A 22,808-nucleotide genomic window follows, 5' to 3' on the forward strand; every position below is an offset into this window, starting at 1 on the left:
ATTTTGCAAAGCCGCAAAAATGGCGCGTCTTTGGCACAACTACGAGTTGGTGTTTTACGCCCGAGCGTCGTGCATGCCTGTACTTAAACATTCACGCCGCGTGTCTGTGAAGCGTCTGAATGTAGGGCGCGTGTCATCGCAAAATCTCTCTCTCTCTCTCTCTCTCTCTCTCTCTCTCTCTCTCTCTCTCTCTCTCTCTCTCTATCTCCCCCTCTCTCTCTCTCTCTATCTCTCTCTCTCTCTCTCTCTCTCTCTCTCTCTCTCTCTCTATATATATATATATATATATATATATATATATATATATATATATATATATATATATATATATGTGTGTGTGTGTACCCGACTGACTGACTCAACGCCTAGCGAAAACTGCTACGACTTGAAATTTCGAGGGTACCTTTGCGAGACATGGCGTAGAGGCTCACTGAGAGGGGACTTTATGAAATTGCACCCCTAACTGAGGGAAAGGGGCAATTGTGTTTTCTTAAATTCGAGATTACGTCCTTCACCCGTTGACATTATCAAGCGCTTTTTGCTGATATATGTAGCCCTTAAAATATCTAAAAAGTAGTTTTTAAGTGCGAATGCACTTTATAAGCGACCCTGAATTCCGTTGACCGCCGTCCGTCCACATAGCAACAGCTGCGGGTGCGCGCGCTCCTCGTCTTCCTTGGCAACGGGGGGAGATGGCACATACCCACGTGGGGGATTGGCCAGGAATCTCCTCGTATTCCTTGGCAACGGGGGGAGATGGGCGCGCGCTGCCTGGCCGCTGACATGGCACATACCCACGTGGGGGATTGGCCAGGAATCGGGCGTGAGAAGGGCTAATGCACCCGCTTAAAGGAGTACTGACACGAAATTTCAAAGCTGAGATCCGCTCTAGCAATCAAGTACAACGACAACACAAATAGGTGTCTGTGCATGGCACATACCCACGTGGGGGATTGGCCAGAAATCGGGCGTGAGAAGGGCTAATGCACCCGCTTAAAGGAGTACTGACACGAAATTTCAAAGCTGAGGTCCGCTCTAGCAATCAAGTACAACGACAACACAAATAGGTGTCTGTGAATAAATGCATCTTTCTTTCTTTGTAGTTGTGTGTGTGTGTGTGATCTCTCTTTCGCGAGCATTACCGAACCGCGCAAATTCAACTCCTGCATTCGCACTTTCACATTCTTCCCCTCGTGGAAATGCGGGGAACTTTTGGTTTTCGCCCTAACCAACACTATCGAGGTGATTCCGCATTTATTTTTTTATTTATTTATAATGGTACCCACAGCGCCAGTTTTGCATTACAGTGGTGGGGGGGGGGGGAAGCAGTACATATATATCATAGACAAAGAAAGCAGTTATTACTGAACACATGAAAAGAACAATTACAGTTCAGAACAAATCGCTGACAAAAATCAAGAGCAAGAACCGTTAATGTATGCGCAACAACAACGAGAACAAAGAAAATAAGCAAGACATAATCGTACATGTGCGAAGCAAAACATGGTTCTGGGGGCGCAAGAAGGAAAGCACTAAAAGGAAATGAAAACCCAAATGCGAAAATGCAAATCACACGGCTGAAGCAAATGCATCACTTGAAGACAGCGATACGACATCACTAGGAAAAAAAATTGGTGTTCCTAAAGATTCTCAGATAAATCTTTCATGGATTCATTTATCCAACTGATTTTTGCTAGCATATGTTACTCGTACAAATGCAGAGAACCAACGTCATCTGTGCCGAGTATAACATTTTTACGTGCAGCGGAAAAATCAAATTTTCGTTGCAAAGTTTGTTGCCGCGTTAGCACCATTTCCTGCGTGTTTTTGGTGCCCGCCATCTTCCCGCATCTACGTCATCGATTCTCCCATGTGCGGTACGAAGCAGAAACCTTGGAAATGGACGGATTTTTCTTTCCCTTCCGGCGGAAAGAAGCATTGTCTGCTCTGCGTCAACGGGTCGCGGCGGCGCCTTTGGTTAATTAGCGCTTTCTGCGGCACGTTTAACGCTATCGTGTTCGTCCATATTTATCTTTTTTGCTCTAGTATACCACGCTCCTCGTTAAGGCGCGTTGGCTAGGCCGACACGCGATGACATGACGCCAACTTCCCAGTTGGCAGACCGCCTTGTCACATGACGCCGATGGCGACACGAACACGTCGGCCGATTGAAAGTCCGCGTGGTGTGACCGGCGCGCTGACCGAAGACGCCGGCAATGTGGACCGGCCGAACGGTCGTCGGGAAGGGATCGAGAAGCGAAAACTTCGCCCCGACAACATTCGTGCCGTAATGAATGCGGCTGTGTTAGTCCCTAGAGTGTGATAAACATAGTAAGGTGCATGGAGTTCACACAGCTCAACGCATGCGATCGAGATTTCAGCTTACGACACTCCGGCCGTTCGCTTTGGCGACAATTCGCTTCCCGGAGTTGCAAACTGCATATTCGTGTGCGGTCAGCAACTCTTGTAGAAAATATAAGCCCCGTTAAGAGAAAAGAGGAGCTACGGAAAGTTTATTAGGTAATAACGAATCAATATCGACCAAATGTTTTAGCGTAGAGCGTAAACCAAAAGCACTCGAGCACTATTCCCGCAGGGCGAACTCGCAGTCTAAACCGAAACAGTGCTGTTGCAGGAAATCAGCCATGGGGGCTTTATGGAACCGTTCTGCGCAACCATTATTCAAGAAATATTCATTTAACCAGCCAGGAATCTAGTCAATAAGGTATCAAAAATTGATGTGACACAATGGGTAGGTCTCACTGACAGGTTATTTCAACGCAATTTATTGTTTTGTCATTGTGCAGTGGACTAAAGCCTCGTGCCCGCTCAGTCAGCCGTGGGTTCAAATCCCGGCAGGGTGTTGCTTTTTTTCTGCCTACTAAGCGACATGGTTTGCGAATCGTAGTCGCGAATCCAAAACAGAACTTTTTGGTTGAGCTGTGGAACTACCATATCAGCCGTCAATCCTTCGTTTAAAGGAGCCATGAAGAGAAAACAAAAGTTTGTTTTATTCGAAATATTAGGTGTTTCATAGTACCCCAAGCGCTTTCCCGGAAGCAAATGATGCTTTATTCACTGAGAAATAAGGCAATTTAAGCCAAAATTTTAAATCTCCCGCTAAAATTGAACATTCCGTGACGTGTACAATGGCGTCATAGAGCCGGTCCATGAAACAGATACTTAGTATGCCGACTCCATATAGCACCCACACGCGGGAGTCGATCGAGACGGCGGCCATTTTAAAATACTAGTAAAACCTAGTGCACCCGCAGCCCTAGTCATGGAATCGCCTGATCTGGAGAACAAAACTCTCGCCGAGGAGCTCGGGCTTGCATTTAACAACCTCACACCACTAAAACGCTCAATGCTTCTAAGTGCACGAGCGGCAAGAGTTGTGGGATACGCGGTGGACGGGAAAGCGACCATTCCGCGATAGCCACAACAGACGAACGCCCAGCCGTCGGCACCGCTGCCTCGTCAGCCCCGTCGCGACGGACGAATATAGACTGGTACGTATGTGCCGTATTTTGATTACGGTTAATAATAGTTCAATTTCAGTAGCAGTATCACTTATGCCAGTTGGCCGGTGTCGTGTATGGAAAGCCGTTCGCGCGAGCTCTCTGCTTCGACCAGAAAGATACGAGCGTCAATGCGCGGTGTTTACGGCATTTTTTTTCCCCAAGGTCAGAGCGATTTGACGAAGTCCGCGACGAGCGCCAGCATGTCCCAGGAGTGAGCTAACGTAAGGGTCCCTGCCGTAATCACTTCCTCGGAAATGAAGCGAGCACACTCGTACTTCCTTTAGCTCTCATTCTCCTCCGTTTGCAAAGTTCACAAAACGTAGCCACTTGCTTCGCCTAGGTTCGTCGTTGGGCAGCACATGAAAGGAGATCTCCTCACCGGCGGGGATGTCGCACTCCCTCGACGATTTGCCCGTACTACATGGGCATTTCAAAACGCAGCAACGAAATTTCATTGTAAAGTACTCGAACAAACTGAAGTTTTCAGTGGTTGTAAACTGGAAACGAGCTCGTAACGACAGCAGCAAGCCAACACCATTCGAAACTTACGCGACGACTGGCACTATCTCGTCGCTTCTTGCTGTTCCTTACTCCCCTCGTTTCTATTTTTACCTTTGCTGGTTGGCGATATGACGACCAACCTCCTGTGAAGGGATTACGATACGAAGCAAGGTCGCGGCTGTGCGTGCTGGAGCGGTTCGTTGGCCCCGAAGAGCCTCGAACCCGAAAATTCGTCTGCGCCACGGCGAGATGTCGAGCTCGGCCGGCGCTAGTTTCGTACGCATTGGCGCACACGCTTGCGTGTTCGTTCAGACCTTCAACCGTTTACTCCACCGTTCTTTGTCATAAAAGAATGTGCAGTAAGTTTCATGGGCATTTAGCTCGCTATGCAAACGGTAAGCCCTGCCTAACATGCGTTTGCTTTTGCCGGCCTCCGCCAATCGCAGAGCATTCTCAAGTGACATCACAGGTTCTGTTGCGGAAAATGAGCTGGTGGGTCGCATGGTCATTTCCTTTTTTCCTAATTATGTAGCTTATTTGAGCGAAGTTTGCGTTATAAGTGGTGTCGTTATGGTTCTAACGAGGCAATCTTTCGAATGAACCAAACTTGTGTTTTCTCTTCATGGCTCCTTTAAGCACAGTCCTGGTGTCGTTATGGTTCTAACGAGGCAATCTTTCGAATGAACCAAACTTGTGTTTTCTCTTCATGGCTCCTTTAAGCACAGTCCTTGAAAGCATTGAAGGACTCTGGTTTAGTGAGGGGCAACATTTGTTCAGTTTTACACTCGTGCTTTGTATATATAAAAAATCGTATTGTACTTTGATGGGTCGAAACACTGTGTATTTTGCAAAATTGGTATGTCTTTACACAGAGTAAACGCAGTTTCCTCCCAGCCGCGTAAAGAAGAAACAAGGTAGGCTTGCGGGGGGAGGGGGGAGTGTAGGGCCGCAGCCGGCAACCAAACCTGCACATATCGAAACACTCAGCATTGAGCTCGTAAAATATGAACGAAGAGCCTTTTCCCGGAAAGTTTCCCGGAAAGTAAGGGGGAAGGGAGGGGGAAATGGATGCATGACGCACTCTAAAAAAAAGTTCCTGTGCTGTACCGTGCAACCCTTCGGATGCATTTTGTTACGCTTGTAAATGTTAAGAACCGATAGGAACAACGGAATGGGATACTAGAACTGCCAGTATATCCTCGTGCATGGCGTCACCACAATACGAGCAAGCTCGACATTGGAGTGAACGAGTGACTAATTAAGCCGTATATAACCCGACATCGCTTCGGAACGCATACACATGACACTGTAACAAATTTTGAGGCGTCTTTAGTTATTCCCTCACATATTTTAGTCTCCGATTTGTACCAAGACATGTCGTCGCCGCGAAGGCGTGGTGACAGGGCCGTTCTCTTTTCGCGTGATCTTTCGGCGTGATGTGGAAGCGTAAAAGTCCCGTGCCATTCTTTCCATAAGCTTTGACAGCCGTGAGCGGAGGGCAAGATTCATGAGCGAAATGATAAAAAAAACAAAGACGATCCAAACAGCACGCAGAAAGTCAGACGATCCGTGCCAGAGCGATGCTGCGGCGCAGAACATTCCAGTACCAGATGACGCCCGCAGCGTGATGTTCTTGTAGATGTCACCGAGAAGCGAGGCGTCATGGCTAGTCACGCACGCCTATTGCGAGAAGGTGGACGAAACAAGAGAGAATCGCGGCGCGGGCGAAAATGCCATGTTTTGATTTGCAATAACTCCACTACTACTCATCGCTTTAACAAAATTCTTTAGGGAGGTGATTACGAGGAAGGACATTGATTTTCCTTAAAATTTGGACACCCATGTATCGGCACAAGCTGTTTCAGGGCCCTTTTAATGCCTGTAAACATTGTTCAGCGGAACGAAAGCGTTAGGCACATTGGGGGAAAACGCAAATACAATACTGCTAGAGCCAGTGTTGCTTTAAAAATAAACATTGGCTTGATTTTTTGTCATAGTAAGTTAGAATACGTGTTAAAAACTGTTTGCAGCAAAAAAATCACTGAACTAGGGAGGGCACCCAAGCCCTACAGATGGTGCGCTAGCGGTGCGAACGCGGGAAATTTGGTTCGAATGAGGCAAACTTCCTTTGAGTTTATTGTGGGTGGAGCGGGGCAGGAGGGGAACGGCGGGACAGGTGGGGGGCTAAGATAGGAGAGATACCTGACGATGGCAGAATACTCCTACTTTCTGCGAACTGTGCAGCCAAGCAACTAGATACGCGCCAAATTTTTCTTTAGCGGGACGCTCAGCCCTTGAGACGCCGCGGGGGCAAAATGTGCACACATATAGGAATGGAACGATGCTTTTCGTGGGCCGTTTCTGCCATTTTGACATGCTGGAATGCCTTGCAGGAAATTAAAAAACACCACTGGAAGCGCAAGGGTCAGCAAACAGCCTTGGGCCTTGGTGTGTACCCGGAGAGTGATGCGAGGTGGTTGACGACGTACAGAAAAAGGTTCACAGAAGCTGTCGAGTAAGTCTGGTGCTTCATCTGCTGCGTAATATTTGCTTGTGCAAGGCTGCGCCCTCAGAGGAGGAGATTCTGACCGTGCGGGAACTGCTGGGCCTAATAATTTGGCCCAAAGACAAACAAACGCGAAGAAAAACTGGCAATGAGGTTGTAGCTGCACAGGAGGAGAAATGCCAGGCTCGCCGTCAACGCACGCAAGCACACTTAAGTAAACCTCGAGGAATGTTTTGCCTTTGTTTCGGATAACTTTTCATCGGGTTGTTTCAGTTTGTTCTACCAAATATCCCATATACGCTATTAAAACGAGTGAGTGCCTTATGATTGCACCTTATGCACTTTTCTGCAAATACAAGGAACTTAGAGGGTTAGTCTGTTTTTGCAAGTGTTTTATTCGTAATTTGGTATTCTTTCCGTGGCTTTGTTTCTCTGTGTTGTGTGAGGCCGGTGTATAATATGGGCTCTCTTTGTTACATTCGTTCATTTTTGTTTGTTTTAGATGTGCTTTTTCTGAATTTTGTTGCATTCTGACCTGAATTTGCGCTGTTTTAAATTCAGCAAATTATGAATACTTTAAAAATGGAGGGGCTAAATGGTTGTTCCCCTTACACGATTTTTTAGTTTCAATTTTTTGTTTTCCTGACTCTTTCGCGGCTTTTTTTATTTTTTCTTCGTTTCCCTGGCGATGTGTAACATACTTAAATTTGATTTCGTCAGTTTATTTTTAAAATTATTTCTTCTGTTTTCACATTTCATGCTATTTTGAAATAACGTTCTACCAATTATCTCCATTTACTCTATTGTAACGATTAAATTTGTTGACTCTTCTAATTATATATTTTGGTGCAATTGCAGGGCGTTACGCGGGTGGATCTGGAGAGGGGGGTCAGACAGCTGCGCATTAGTAGTTTTGTCAAAGTGGATATAGAAGTCATCGCTGATAACATAGCTTGCTATGGTACCTTCAGTAGTTTATCGTTGAAAATTGTTGCTAAATATACCTCGAACTCAGACTTACGAGGAGGCAACAAGCTTATCCGTGGTTTGAACAAATAACTACCGCGTTAACTTGGGAAAATGAGAAAAGCTGTTGGCCTTTCATATACATGACAAAGGTCATGTTTTCTCAATTAAATATTTTACACGGTTAATCTGCTGACACAAAGAGCACCACGGGGCACGAAAGGCAAGCGTCTGTTTTCTGTTGCAGCAATAACGTGGCGGACATTGTCATCGCCATCACTTCATTCGGTAACTTGAAGGAACACTCCAGATGCGAAGTTCTTCCGCCGGGATTTTTGTATAAACAGCCACTTTACCCCGGATACCCGTATTTGGTAAGTGCTGTCGGTCTTATCGAAAAAAAGTCGGCCGCCTTCGCCATTGAGATGCCAAGTCTGAGCAGATCTGGTGGTCTTCGCTAGCTTAAACTAGGATTTTCTGGGTCTGCCGAGCGCACGCCGTCTCTCTCGAGTAGAACACCTGCACGTGGGAGCTTAGACCGATTCCCGATGCGCGCTTTCCAACCAGATCTTTAACACGCATATCTTTAGTTACGCAGATATCTTTAAAATATCATTATCTCTAAAGATAAAAATATCTTTTTTTATCTCCCCAACGCGCACTCCCCAAGGCTGCTCGTCGGCTCCTTGTGTCCTTTCCACATCCCCTCGCACTCCTTGTCCGAGCATAATGCCCCTCTCCCCTTCGCTGCGCCGAGTTTTCAGCGCTCCCAGGAACAGATGCACATCGAGCTTCAATAGCTCCGCGCCTAAAAAGTAGGTTTCACTTAGACGGAGTGTGCATTCGGGGAGGTTATGCACAGGCTGGAACTGGCGTACGCAAGTGGTTCTGAAATTTTAAGACTGTGGACTTTGGGTGGGCAGTGTATCGGACAACGCGTTTCATCGAATAGGGATTGCTGATTAAAACTTCTTTTGTTTTCTCATCTTGCATTCACCCTTGTCTGAAGAATCAATCACCGGGGTTAGTGGTCTCACCTCTTCAGCCTTCATGAAACCTTCGGGCTTCTCTCTTAGTTCGTGTAGATGAAGGCACTTACCACCATGATAGGGGATTTCTCAATACCTCTTAAAAGACACAGACAAAAACAAAACAGGGCGGTCTTGTAGAATTCTGTCCGGGCTCCTAAAGATATTTGTAATTTTAAATTGATTCCTTATTTATGCGTTTGTTTATATTTTAATTGTTTGTGTACTTTTCAAAATTTTTTCTCTGCCCCAATTTGGATAGGGGGCAGCTAGACTGAAGAAAATCCTGCATACGCCACTGCATGCATGTAATCATATACGCAGAAGTTCTTGGCATGTGACGTCACCTGCAGTCGCGATGCGACTGAGAAATGTATATCTAGCCACACCGTCTTTCAGCGTGTGGTGAGGATTTTGTAACGGGCGACGCTTAGTCACCTTTTTATGGTGTGGCTGTTACAATAAAATGTGGTGAACTTGCAGTCATACAGCGCAATGTGCCCTCTAAATCATCTCAGATTCTCAGCCGTAATAGGCCCCTGCAACGGACAGGGGACGCTGTGAGCGCCGAACGTTTACTCGCCTTGTAGCGCGCGCTAAAGGGCATCGATGAAAAAGTGGCGATTCTCAGCAAGCTATTGCCCACTTAGTTCTGTTCAAAACGCAAGGTTGCCTTGTTGACTGTGGTCGGCGAGTGGAGGGAACAAGTTCATGCAAATGCCTGTCAGGGCCACTAAATATTAACGGGAAAGAGCGTTAAGGAAGTTTAGGGCTGGTTGCAACCTGTTAGGAGAGTATCTAACCGCGTAAACGCGCCCATCTCTACTCAGGAGCGTGATGATTAGCCCCTTGCAAACAATACCCCCCAGCTAATGTTTAATAATTTTAAATTGCATACTACATTGGAGCTGGTAATAAAACATTTGCTGCCAATTATAGCGGGTGCTATTATGGGGAATGAAGTAATAGCAACGCAACTAACCAAACACGAAAATTACAAGACATAGAAACGACTGAAAAGCGCCGTAAATACGTGAGGCCGGCGTGTATACAGGAAGGAAGGTAGCGTCCACCTTTTCGCCTTTCTTTCTGTGATTCAACAGCCATCTCACCAAAGTAATTTCAGATTTCATGGCTTTCAGTGAGCTCCACTGGACGTGACGTGGTACCGTAAATGTTCGATTGTTTTGAGTGCCAACAGTCTATTGGTTGCAGCAAACCACTCGTGTCACTTCGGCTACGGCTTCGTCTTCGACTGATAAGTGTTGGTGAACTATAGGCAGCTCATCGATTCAGTTTGAGGCTACATTTGAGTTTTATCGCTTCAGTTGAATTCGGAACAAGCATCACCCCATGTCGTTAGAGAACGGTACACCATAAAGCAGCATCTGTACTTAAATTGGACAATCAACTGTGGAAACATGTTTTGACTGTTTGTGGACAAGTACACCGACTTCACTATTCAAAGTATTAGAAAGTACAGAGGCCGTAGACTTTTACTCAATTATTTTAGTGTGAACCTTCCGATCAAATAAGCAAACTAAATTTTGTAACCACAAGTTCACTGCATTGCCGAAGTTTGGTGAGAATTTGCCATTAGACGACACCAGGAATTTGATAGCACGGGATTTTAATGACTTCCGCTATTGTGGTGCTACAATATTTTTGATGGTTAATCACCGGAGATATGTGTCGATTACGATAGCGATTGCGAACTCCACGTCTCTGCCTGCCAGAATTATCGCCCGAATATATTAACTGCGGGGCTGTTGCAGGTCTATCCTTTTTGCAAATGCGCCGTAGGTTATGCATCCCGCATGGGTAGAAGCAGGTCCCAGACACGCCGATAGAGAGTGCGCAGTGGTCTCGCCGCCGGTAAGCCCCTCCCACCGTCGGCCTCGCACAGGCGGGTTCCTCGCCCTACCACTAGGGCAGGAAAAGGGGAGGCAGCCTCCCACCTCTTACGTTTAGCTGCCGATTCTTTCTCTCGAACGAGATAATTCGGGCAGCGACAGCGCTGCTGTTGTCGGACCGGCGCCCGTTGACGTTCGAGCGAAAACAATAACAACCACACCTCCGCTCTTTCAGCAGGTTCCACACCTGGTGGAACTGGGTTTAATTTCTTTATTGATATGGGCTGCTGTTATCTTTATCACGCAGGATCAGTACAAGTACCTTCTCAGTGAAAATTCGACCTACAAAAAAAATCTGAAAATAGTGGGAGCTTCTTTGGAGATGGGGGCGTTTCTTTACACCCTGGAGTCCGTGATAACCTCAGATAAGAGCAAACTCGTGTTCAAGACATGCGACGGTTTCAGCATCGTCAAGCCATCCTCGGTATGTATACTTGTCACATCACGGTCCTCTTTCGCAAACGGACAGTGTCCAAACTCACCTCTTGTTCAGACGCGCATAAGTATGCATGATACACATTACTACTGAATACGCTTGCAAGGGCCCGGTAACTATTCCCAACTCGCTCGCGGCCGCTTCTCGGGGCGGTTTCATGGCATCCACGCATACTATGTGTCATATACCATTGTTTAAACTGGTGTAATTAATTTCGCCCTTAAAGACGCAGAAGCGAATGCAAAAAGGCAGTGCAGTAACTTTAGAGTAAGCCGTTCATGTCAGCTTCAATTGAATTGTAGTAGTCCTCCTCGGCGCAGGGGCTCGTGGGATCGCTATTAGTTAGGTATGATGTCGGTGAGCATCGACGTGGCCTGTAAAAACATATTGCCTAGAGGAGCCTGAAAACTGTGCAATGGAAGTCCTGCAATGCAAGTCCTGCATTTATAGGCATTTAACTGGGAAATAGGAGGAGGAAGCTTGAAGACGCCGCCTGTGGATGTGGACAAGTTTTAACGCAGCGTGAGCAGTCCTGAGTATTAGCTGGGTCTACGTCTTTCTTGCACGTTGCAAGCTGCCACCCTCACGCGACGGCAATGCCCGCGGCAACGCTTGTTCTACGCTAATAATCAGAACAAGAACTCACACTCCCTGTTAACAGCCATTTTATTAATGCCGGTTCTTAGCCTTCAGAATTTAGTTCGCGTTGTGCTCGGGAGGACATTACAAATAAACAGGAAGAGGGGGGAGGCAGAGGGGAGCTAGCAGAAAATAAGGAGACCGAGGATCAGCTGTGTTTGCGGCCTCGATCAACCTTCGATGGGGCTCCCACGAGACAGACCAACGACTGGGTAATGCTCTCTTTTGTGATCCCTCCTGCAGAGAGCGTATTAGCAAAAAAAGAAGCGAACAATTCATACGGTACAGGATTACCTTGCGAGGCTGTCCTGATATTTCATTAGCCTTCACGTGGTCGAACCATTTGTACGGTGTCAGATTACCCGGGCAAGCTGTCTTGGTTTTATTGGCTATGTTATCGTCTGCAGATGCGGCTGCGCTGTACAAGTCCGAGCAATTCCAACCTCCGGGTGTGAATGTTTAGTGGAGCTGTATAGTCCGTGTAGGTGGCGGAGGGATATGCTGTCCCTTTGTCTTACAGAGCCGCGGCCCAGCACCGCACAGTAAGGAATTCTTGCATGTCCCACAGGCGTTCAATGTTGTCACGTCAGCTTTATCAGAAAATAAATGCAGTGACGTTTCCATTGCACGTTCATGTCTTGAGAACATTTCAACCGCTGACAATCAAAATCAATTCCTTCTGAAACCGTGCACAGTCTGTAGTGCACCGCACAAATGAAAAAAAAAATGTCTGCCGGGTTCACTTCCAGGCCGCGGCGGCCACTTTTCTGATGGGGTCGAAAATAAAAAAAAACGCCCGTGTGTACGAGATTTCGGCGCGCGTTAAAGATCCCCAGGTGGTCAAAATTAATCCGGAGCCCTCCACTACCCTGCGCCCATAGCCTGCGTTGTGTCGGCGCGTTAAACCCTATTATCAATCAAGAAATGTCTGTCCTGAAAGTCCTGCTGAAATGTCGCAAACGGAACTTGGTGCTGTTCCAACCTAATGGCGTGGTACCTGCGTTGCCTCACCGCTGATGCTCGCCGCCCTTACGTAGCTTTCCTCTTCCTACAAGAGGTGTCAGTGCACGCCGTACTGATTTACTGTGCCCCTCCATAGAGGCCGAAGGGCGTACTTTTGTTCACTGCGGTGAAGACGAGAACAAAGAAGGCAACCGTGACAATGATACCACAACATAAGTGGAGGGTTATCCTGTCTTCATTTTATTAAGGATTGCATCTTTGCTCATGGAAGATGTTGGCGCAAGGTATGGCGGTAGGCGAGGTTGTTACATCCTTTATGTCAGTGCATACAGGGTCCCAGGAGAGAACGGGAACGCTGTGGAACCATCTGGATAAAGAGGGAAACGGTAGGGTCGCTCTACACAAGAAACAAATGGTGTACCATAAAACCATTAGCCTTTCATTGCTGATCATTAGGAGAGCGGGCATTTAGCATTGGATATATCATTGTCAATCATGACTTGGTCGCATGTCATTCATTTGTGGATCCAATAAAACGGAGTTCAACGACCGACTTTCCTGGTCAATATATTAAAGAGATTATAAATCCGTCGACATGCGGTTAGAAAGCGTGTTTACTATATTTTGCCCCCACGGCTTCCATCCGAAACCTTTGCAGCCATCGGGTCTCGTTCACACGACCAAACATTCACAGGAATCCTGAAGCGTCAGTGATTGGGTGGTGCGATGGCATCGGGGTAAGAACATTAGGGGCCTCTTGCAAACCCCGTCCACCATGCCTTCGATCGACTCGCATCGCTCCCAATTAACGGCTGTATAAACGAAAACCATGTATTAACCAAGTCAAGCCAATCCAGCGCTATACGGTTAGCCAACGCCGCCTGTTGGTTTAGCAGACGGCAATAGACCTTGAGGTTTGGGTTTTCCTGCATTAATATCCAGCGTGCCTTCACCCAGGAATACAGGAAAGAGGGAAATCCCCCTTTATTCCCCCATCAGGCCCCAATTAGCTTGTACCTGTTTATACTGCTGGGCTTAAATGACCTGCCCGTATTCGGCCGTCAAAAGGTCAATAGGACACCGCCAAACACAAAGGAGCCGTCATGTGCTCATTATTGTCTCACTTTGCCTAAAGGCAAGTAGTCACCAGGCCTGAAATCTTCTTCCATGGGCTCATTAACTGGGCCGCTAGTACAAACTCAGCAAACGGGTTGAACGGGGTGTCGAGGTACCTCGTGCTTTTTAAATACGATGGCGTTTCTTGGGCTTAATAATTAAACCAACATGTATGGGCTGCATCCCGCCGGTCAAGCGTTAAATGAATCCTTGAACGAAATTCAATAGGCAAAGCGTTTTCAAACTACTGTATCGGGTAGCGTAGTTAATACTTGTCAGCGTTGCTCAGCAAAAAAGAAAACCTCAGACATATTCGCAGCCGAACATGACATCTTGACAACTACTTCTAGCACTGTTCTTTTGGTTAAAAATACACGTGGGCGTAATTTTTCGGATGTAGATAAATTGAGAGAACCTTATTAGAAGAACAGAGCGGTAATTTCGCGTGCATCAAACCGAAAAGCGCGTCAAAAACAATGTTCAAACCACAAAATAGAGACAGGGCTCGCGCTCGAACATCCAGCCCGTGGCGCGAGTGACAAGCCAAAGAGTGAAGAAAAGTCCTAACAAATGGCACGCCGGCAGTGCTAGCGTGGGAAAATTTAATTCAGTTCAGCAACAACTGCTTCTGTGTTTTATCATGGGAGGACTGAGAGCGGAGGAGAGCAGCAGAAGAGTTGGGCGGGGATAGAGGGCAGGCAGTTGCGTGGCAGTGGCTGCCGAAGAATACCGGCTTTGGACGGCGTTTACATAGAATCACGGCGATTCGCGGCCACTTTTACGCCTGGTGCTGGCAATTACTTTTGATAAGCCGTAAGCCGTGCTCTTCAATGCACTCGGACGCGCGTCTCGGGACGCGGAGGGGGCACGAGTGCAGGGAGAAAGGCGCCGCAGCGTCTAACGTCTGGATCTGTTGGATGGGGATTACAAGGAAATTGCAGGTACATTACATGGGTATACAATGATGTGCAAGCTTACTGGTGGGATTCAAGGCCATTGCCGAGAAAATTATTCCTCCCGTTCCATCCCTCCTCCGAACCCCTCGTGGAATTTTACTTGCGAAGCAACTGAACTCTTGACCCAACTTTGGAGAGTGATCTCTGTTCGTTTACCTTCCTATGAAACGGCTTCGGATGTGGGTGCATTTTGCGTTTGTATGAATTGCCTGCGTATTACGAAGTGTTTCAGTACTGCGAAGTGCTTCAGTATTACGAAGTATTGAAAAATCAGAAATTTTCACTTCCGAGGTATAGAAATTAACCATAACGTTTTTGTTAACCTTTATAGGTTTGTGACTCGGATACATGGGAGACATCTGGTGTCGATAGAAAATACGAATTCATTGTGGGGTTCATTAGAAGTACCGGAGGGGAAGATAAGCAGCACGTTTACCTCATGGAATCCTTTGTAACGATCACCGAAAAGGTTGGTACATCGACATACGTTCTTGATCGTAAGAGCATGTTCGCTATAGACTTGGGGGGGGGGGATGAAAAGTTGGTTCAGTGGCCGCGGGCTTGAGAAACCAGGTAAAACATCAACGCTGTAGGCTTGTCAAACGCGAATGTATTTTCTAGCAAGCCTTTCACATTTCTCCCAGTTCACAAGGTAGGAGTTTGGATCAATTTCAAAATCTACAGATCACCAGAAGATCGAAGGAGGAGGTCAAGTTGCAATATCGTTGTAGTAGAAATCTAGTAGAAATGTAGTAGAAATCTAAGGAATAAGTTAAGCCACCTTCGTATCTTTTACACGGATTGGTGTTGTTCTTCCACCGGAAGAAATACCACAGGCCCAAAATTGGAACTCATGACCTTGTGCGTCATCGACGAACACATATTCTCAAAGCGTGGGCCGGGCTAAAAGATCCCTTTTTCAAGAATGTTCCAGAATACTGTGTGCATGATTTTAAGCAAAATCGCGTTCTCCGAAAGCCAGTGGAGTAATGCTGACCTAGTGGCACATGCAACCCACATTTCCAGTGGGTACATTATATTTAAATTTCATACCGTGTATCCGCATGATAAAGCGATTATTCCTATTTAAAGACCATGATAATAAATCGGGTACAATCACACTTCATTCGGGGGTCTATCGTTCTAAGCGTTACCTGCTGCAAAAATTAGCGGGAAACCTTAGTTAACCCAAGTCACAGTAGAGCTGCACAATTATGAGTTGTCAAAAGGATGCCTGTGCTTAGCCAAGGAATTGCCGAGATTTGGTCAATCTCCCCCACTCCTTTTGTGTATCGCGAGTTCACGCCTTCAACGTTTCTTCCCGACCTTGAAATACGCCAATGTTGCAGACAAGTGTTCGTGAATAATATAAACGTCGTGATTGCAAGGCTTACCTCTTCCTTGTTAATGCACCGTAACAGCACCGGTCCGCTCTGTAGCCATGGGAGTAGTGCTGTTTTGGAGTAATCATGGTACGGAAAGTGCAAGTAGGTTGTGGCGCACAACGTCATAATTATTCGAGAATGCGGTGGTCAAACAATACGTTAGTGGTAAGAATCTATGCTCTTAACGGGGACGAAGGGGCCGTGAAGGCGAAATCCAAGTTTCGTTCACTCGAAATATTACCTCATTAAAATAACACTGACACCTCTTTTAACGGAAACATGTAGAGCGAGGGAAACTGAAAAAGAGTATGCGACATCCTAGTTACTTTTCCGCACTGAAACTATGAGGTATTATTGAATTGAACTGAAGTGATTTGAATTTAAATTCTTCCTGAATCACGCTGCAGAAAGACCGGAAAAAAGCTATTCAAGCGCCTGAAGGGCCCCGACAACCTTACTCAGAGCAGCAAGTCAAGCATGACGAGAGAAATTACAAAACAAGTGTATTAGTTACAAAACAAGTGAAAAAATAGTACGCTAGTACAAACACAAGTGTACTGCAAGTAACAAACGCAGTACAGTTCTCAAAACAAGTGAGAACTAGAAGTGTCAGGTACATCATGAATGGGAAGTTTGTTGCGATTGGCTCAGGCCGACAAAATTCAATGAAAATTAAACAGGTTAAACCGGGACTGCAAGCTTACAGAACGAGTTATAGGCGCCTAAATTAGTGCAATTCTTTTTATAGCAGTAAGAGTGTTGGGATAAGCAATGGAATTTACGAACGAACACGCAGACATAGCACTCGTGCGTACGGCGCGCACTATGCCGGCCGATGCTCGTGAAAAGGTCGTGGAATTTGGCCAAGAGCTTTGCAGAGAAACCGGATTTACGGAATGACACCCGATGCGAGACAATGGCATCGGACATGTACAGGCTCCCAAATATTTAACCGACTAGGGTGAGCGGGGACTTTTCTGTGCATCAGCGCCATATGACGGAGCCAATGTGCAAACAGGTTAAGGGTAAAGGCATGGCCAGAAGGTGCGTTCAGCTGGGACAATCGTCTGCTGGGCTGTTCCATCTTGAGAACGTCACCCAATATGAGGGAACTGCAAATGAACAGCCAGTGAAAGTGACCTAGTGGCTTTGATCGCAACTTATATTCTGAAGATCAACGTTGCATGAATTAATCCCCAAGTAACAAAAAAATTCAATTTTTCTCGGCTTTTCTTAAGCTTCGGCGTTCTTGTGGCATGCTTAAATTTCAATTTCTCGATTGGTTGCTGCGACTTTGACCTTCGCAACATAAATTAAGAGCAAAACGATTATCCACGTAATAGGATGGTTTCGCTGTTCAAGGCAGTGGCTGCATGTGTCAGTACGTGCAGGTGATGAACTGCGATGCTGACAGTTTTTATATTCCGCACCAGTAATATCACAGCCGGAGCCATGAGTTTGTGTTAAGTACAACAGCTAAGGGAGTAAGATTTGGACGATGCGGGAATGTCCGTGCAGTAATAGCATAGTGTTACAAAGCAAAAGGGGGAAGATTGCTGGCACAGCGCTCGAGTCCTTCGGGCAGAATACGCAGCAGATAGATTTGGCAACTACAGCAATCATTTTTGTCCTTGGGTTGCTTGGCAGTGCGTTAGCGATAAAGATATGCAGTTGGCTAGAGTCCTCTCAGGTAACGATTCTATTGAAGGCTGCGGGGTGTGAGACGGAGTGTAAGCTTCGGCATGATTTCGGCTGGAGCTGTGCAGAACACGGGCGTGATGTTCTTGAAATTGAAGTGGCCAAAGACGGAGGAAGTTACATGTTTCGAGAAAGCACTGCCGATGCTATGCTTGGTGGTAAGGGGAGAAAGCATAACTAGCTACTGTACAATAGGAAGAAATAATTTCTTTATGTATATTATGGTGCAGACACCCTTATTTTCAACCGCATAACAATTTGGTTAGCGTACTAATATTATGCGCAATGACCTTGGCAGCGAAAACGGGATTTCGTAATGCAAGCACTGCAATAATACCGACGCACTGGCATCAATATGAAGTGTAGTTGGAGGGGTCGGTTCACAGTCGCTGTATAGGCAAGGAAGCACGTCGCGATGGCCATGGTCTTGCCACAGTCATGGCCAAGCGCCAGAGTATCACTTTTTTCTTGAAGCTTTTCTTCAAGGGCGCGATTATCGAACAATGTGCCCCATAAAGGAATAGAAATACAAGCAAAGGAATATAAACCTCACGAGGGCAGTTCAGTGACGCCGGGACGAATCCAATACTGTGATACGGCGGTGACCAGTGTGGTCAGCTTCCGTGGCATTTATTCGGGCGAGTTTGCAAACATTGGGAACTCCCATCAACACGTTCTCCAGGCGCGGGAGATGAATCTCGGACTCCGGAGTACAAGTGACGACGCCAAAATGACAACGACCCCTCTTGGACATTAGGCCATGCAAAGTGTTACCTCCCCTAATGTTGCAGAGGCGTTGTTCCAGCGAAAAAGCATGAAGTTAAGCCTGTACATGTCCGCGCAGAAGGAAACGGAGCACGCGAGCGGTGACCGGATTAGAGTCCCTGTATATCGCGTAGCGCAAGATCTGCGTGTCTGATTGCCACCTGCCGCGGGTTACAGTTCGACAGGAAAACATGTTTTCAGTGTTGCGCACAAGACCGCGTATTCAGTCAGTTTGCTCTACTGAGCATCGGCGGTTGTGGAAGCGGCGGCAGCGGCGGCCGCTCGGCTGATCAGCAGCCGACTTTCGTGCGCCAGGTTTTGTTCACGGCGCTCCTGGCCACTCCTCGCCGCTGCCTCTGGCGCAACTCGGCACCCCTAGACTCTAGGCCGAATAGCATCGTGGCGTCGCCCCGAAACGTCGACGGGAAGAAGAGCGGTAGTCACGGTAGGCGGGCGCACAGCCTTCGCCACACTATCTGATAGTGTTTAATGGTCGCCCTCCTGGCGGGTCTGACGGCGTGTGGTAGTTTTCAACGGGCAGCGCTTAGCTGTGGAATGGTGCTGGTTGCATCTGATAGTGTTTAATGGTCGCCCTCCTGGCGGGTCTGACGGCGCGTGGTAGTTTTCAACGGGCAGCGCTTAGCTGTGGAATGGTGCTGGTTACATCTGATAGTGTTTAATGGTCGCCCTCCTGGCGGGTCTGACGGCGCGTGGTAGTTTTCAACGGGCAGCGCTTAGCTGTGGAATGGTGCTGGTTACATCTGATAGTGTTTAATGGTCGCCCTCCTGGCGGGTCTGACGGCGCGTGGTAGTTTTCAACGGGCAGCGCTTAGCTGTGGAATGGTGCTGGTTACATTGCCGCTTGCCGCAAGGATTGGAGACAGAATACGCTGCTTTTGAGTTCGAAGAACCCACGTCCTTGAAATCGCACCTTGTTCCGCGGAATTGAGCGCAGGCGTCGATGTCCTGGTAGCGTGCTGCATAGTATTGACTGCCTATTATGCGAAGTTTTTGCGGGCACACGCGTTTTTGGAAACACTCTTGAGGTAAATACTGAGAGCCATTACTTAGGAGCAAACGAGGCAACCCCGAATAAAAGATCTCTGAAGCATCGAGGATTCCTTGAAAAACAAAGCATATTCTTAGTTTCTGCTGGCTATATTCCGAACCCACATTGTTGTCGGTTTATTTGTACTGTATTGCGAAGGCGAGTAGATAATACAATTTATGGTGAAAACTGCAGAAAAGACGAATACAGGGATATGATAAACACAAACACGGCGCTGTTTATCCTATCCCTGTCTTCTCGTCTTTTCTACACAGTTTTGGCCATTAACATACCCTAACTTGCCCAGTTTGTCACACTCGTACATAATACGATTCCTCCTCCGGTGGGCAGGACACCGATGGCTGCGTGGTATTGCGTGTAACAAGGTGTGTTTTCAAGCGCGCAGCTTCTTCGAACTCCGAAGCGGTCGATTTCATCGCCGGCTGAATGTAGCGAGCGGCAATATAACTAACGCCATTCTACAGCCAGACGCTGCCCCTTGAAAACAGACGCAGTCGGGCATTCCGCAGAGCGACGATTAAGAATTACCAGTACGTACTCATCCCGTGAATGCCACCAGTTGCTCCCCGTCGGCGTTTCTAGGCGGCGCCGCCATGCAAATCGGGTACTGCTCTCGTGCTCCGTTTACTTCTGGGCGGACATGCATTTCCCGCCAAGACTGATTAACTTTGTTTTCGTATAATGCGCCTCTGCCAAGAATGCCGGGCAGTAGCCACACCAGAGATGGAGCGGAGATAACTCCCTGTGAGAGAGCGCCAAATGCCGAATGCAGAAGATGAACGCCTTCATGAGCCATTCTACTCCGTTTCTAAATACACAGAAACTATTTATATCAGGGGACAGCAACCTCAGACCCTCGGGAAAGTATTATGCGACTCCCGGGGCGACGCCAGAGCAACCACTTGCTAACTGAAGGCTGACAATGACACTTCTAACCTCAAATAGGGTTAGACAGGAACAAAGCGAGATCGCTTCCAGTTGGCATTGCCTCTCATATTTGAACTTAACCAGATAACATATCTTCACTTCCTTTTTTGCACCGGTCCAAAAAAGTTGACGAAGCTTGCACTATGAAGGCTTGACCCGTAGTGAAGCGAGATGATTTCTTTCTATGTAAGCACTGAAGCACACACCACCACGCATTGAATGCGGTTTCAGGTTGTTTATTTACATGTTCCGTCATCGCTTTGTACTGTGCTATCGTAATCATCGTGATATGAATCGATATCATCGTCTTCCTCGTTATCGATATCGTCGTCGTCGATATCGTCGTCCGCCGGATTTCACATTTTTCCCTAAGTGGACCGCGTCAGCACGCGCTAGAACCTGCGGTAAAAGGCTTCGCGAACTATGCGTCTGTAGCGCGAGCGCTCTTGTGCTCCCCGCTAGAGGCACGGACGCTCTTTTACTGTTTTCTTGGTGTTGTTGCGGGCGCCACGCGCAAGCCTGGACGACGCCGGGTGCTTCTCGTGAGGAGCGTGCTCACGCATGCTATAAACAGCGGGAGTAACTTTACACTGCACACATTACGACCGGCAACAACCGCTGCGCTGTTAAAAAGCAACACTTGAAGCGCGGCCCAATTCCGTCTAGCCCTGGCCGTGTCGGCTTCATGCAACTCGGGCCTCCACCTTGTAATGTGGCCAACCCCTGATGTAAATGAAATGGCTTTGAGCCTCTGGTTGGCCCACTTTTACTAATTATAATAAGCACGTACAAATTCGTTCACGCACAGATTATTACGTGTCCGAAACAACACTGAAGCGGCAGGCAGCCTCCGGCGCAAGGCAGCTTCCGCTACGAGTGAGCTCCATGGCTCCGCCAACGTGCATGTACAGGCCTGCAGTGCGAGGAAACACATGCGATGCTTACTGAAGCCATGTTTCTGCGCTCGTCACGAGTAGGCAGGATGGGTTAGCGGCAGTGCCCAACTTCAGCACTCCGGAGACGTCGGCGGTGTGATGAAAGGCGTTTCTTGCACTCTACAGAGACACTGAAGTTAATTTGAGAATGTGTTTTTGCTCGCATTGTGTATACTGGCACAGTGAAAAACACTATTACTCGCTTATCCGGTGGATAAAGCAATATTTATTTTATAAAGCCTGAAAGAAGAAAATATACGACGCCCAGTCTGAGCGGCCGCACCAACTAAAGACGTGGCGCCCATATGAAGTGCTACTGTGATTGGACAATGTTCAATAGTAGAATTTAAAACAGTTTCGGTTTCGGATCTGAAATATGCTCGGCATCCGACGTTATCGTTAGCTGGGCATTCTCGATATCTCAGGAATTGGCATACCGAACTAGTGCGATGTTGTCGGCTGTAACGCACGACAGATGAGCCTGCCAGCATGGCTTAAATGGTAAAGATCAGTGCTTGGGGCACACGCTGTGGCTGAACGCCCTCCGCTCCACCGGAGACGGTGATATGCGGGGTGCTTTGCCTCCACCTTTGGAGCTTGCCTGGCTTGTGCCTGTGTCGCAAGAGGCGTGTTCACACCAGGATGAAAGTCGTCGAATTTGGCACGGTGCCAGTGAAGATTGTTTCCCCGAAGTCCGGTGTCGATCAGGAACCCAATCGCCCGGGCTCCGGTTGATTTGGCAGGAGGCTGGCTGGGTGATGGTGTTGGAGTTCTTGGAGATGGCGGTCTAATTGACGAACTCGAGGCGTTGAAGTCGATTAAGTAAAACGGGAGTTTATGTACAGCTATTTACAGTATGAAAACTGGGTACATGAGAAATGAAAAGAAAAACTTCAAACTTCAGCTAGAAGCTAGCTCCGAGTGCGCACAAATCACTCGAGCTCCTCAACTTCGTCTAACTCTTCCTATTCTCGGAGCGTACATAAACCGCTCGAGAAACGACGGCCGAGACTCTGTCTCGCCGCAAGATCCGTCTAGTTGCCCGGTGCGGCGCTGCACCCTGAACCTCCGACGCGATCTTAACTTCGACTAGGGGGCTCCTAAATCCCAACCTAGCGTTAACGGTCGAGACTCCTTGTCTCGCCGGGAACTGCCAGCTCAGCGCTCAGACGAGAACGATTTCCAACGGCCAAGTTGGGTCTTATATAACCTCGAGATCACACTCTCTCGGGAACGCCCCCGTAGCGTTCGTACACGCGTATGGGCGTGCCCAAATACATGTAGACAGCTGTCACTCAGCACGCCACGGAATATTCATTGAGGCGCCGCCACCTTCGGGTCAACGGCACGCTCGTAGACGGGCAAGTTCGAGCGACCCCGCGGGGCGAAAACGAAAGACGGCGACAGTGCGTCATGCTGACCAGGGCGCGACAACAATGGAGACGCCGGTAATCCCAGCGGGTCCGGCAGGCGTTCCTGGA

The 22,808-nt window shown here is 47.6% G+C and overlaps 1 protein-coding gene across 1 annotated transcript in view; it reads left to right on the forward strand.

Moving 5' to 3' along the window:
* Positions 1-22,808, forward strand: part of LOC144149854 (uncharacterized) — a 59,405-nt gene that overhangs the window by 27,674 nt on the left and 8,923 nt on the right. Inside the window, exons 4-5 of the mRNA XM_077681565.1 lie at positions 6,419-6,540; positions 7,745-7,871. Of these exons, the coding sequence (XP_077537691.1) occupies positions 6,419-6,540; positions 7,745-7,871 (249 nt within the window). The remainder of the gene's footprint in view (positions 1-6,418; positions 6,541-7,744; positions 7,872-22,808) is intronic.

This window comes from Haemaphysalis longicornis, unplaced genomic scaffold, assembly GCF_048455015.1.
Source record: "Haemaphysalis longicornis isolate Haplotype H1 unplaced genomic scaffold, Haemaphysalis longicornis Haplotype H1 scaffold_8, whole genome shotgun sequence".
NCBI classification, from domain to species: domain Eukaryota; kingdom Metazoa; phylum Arthropoda; class Arachnida; order Ixodida; family Ixodidae; genus Haemaphysalis; species Haemaphysalis longicornis.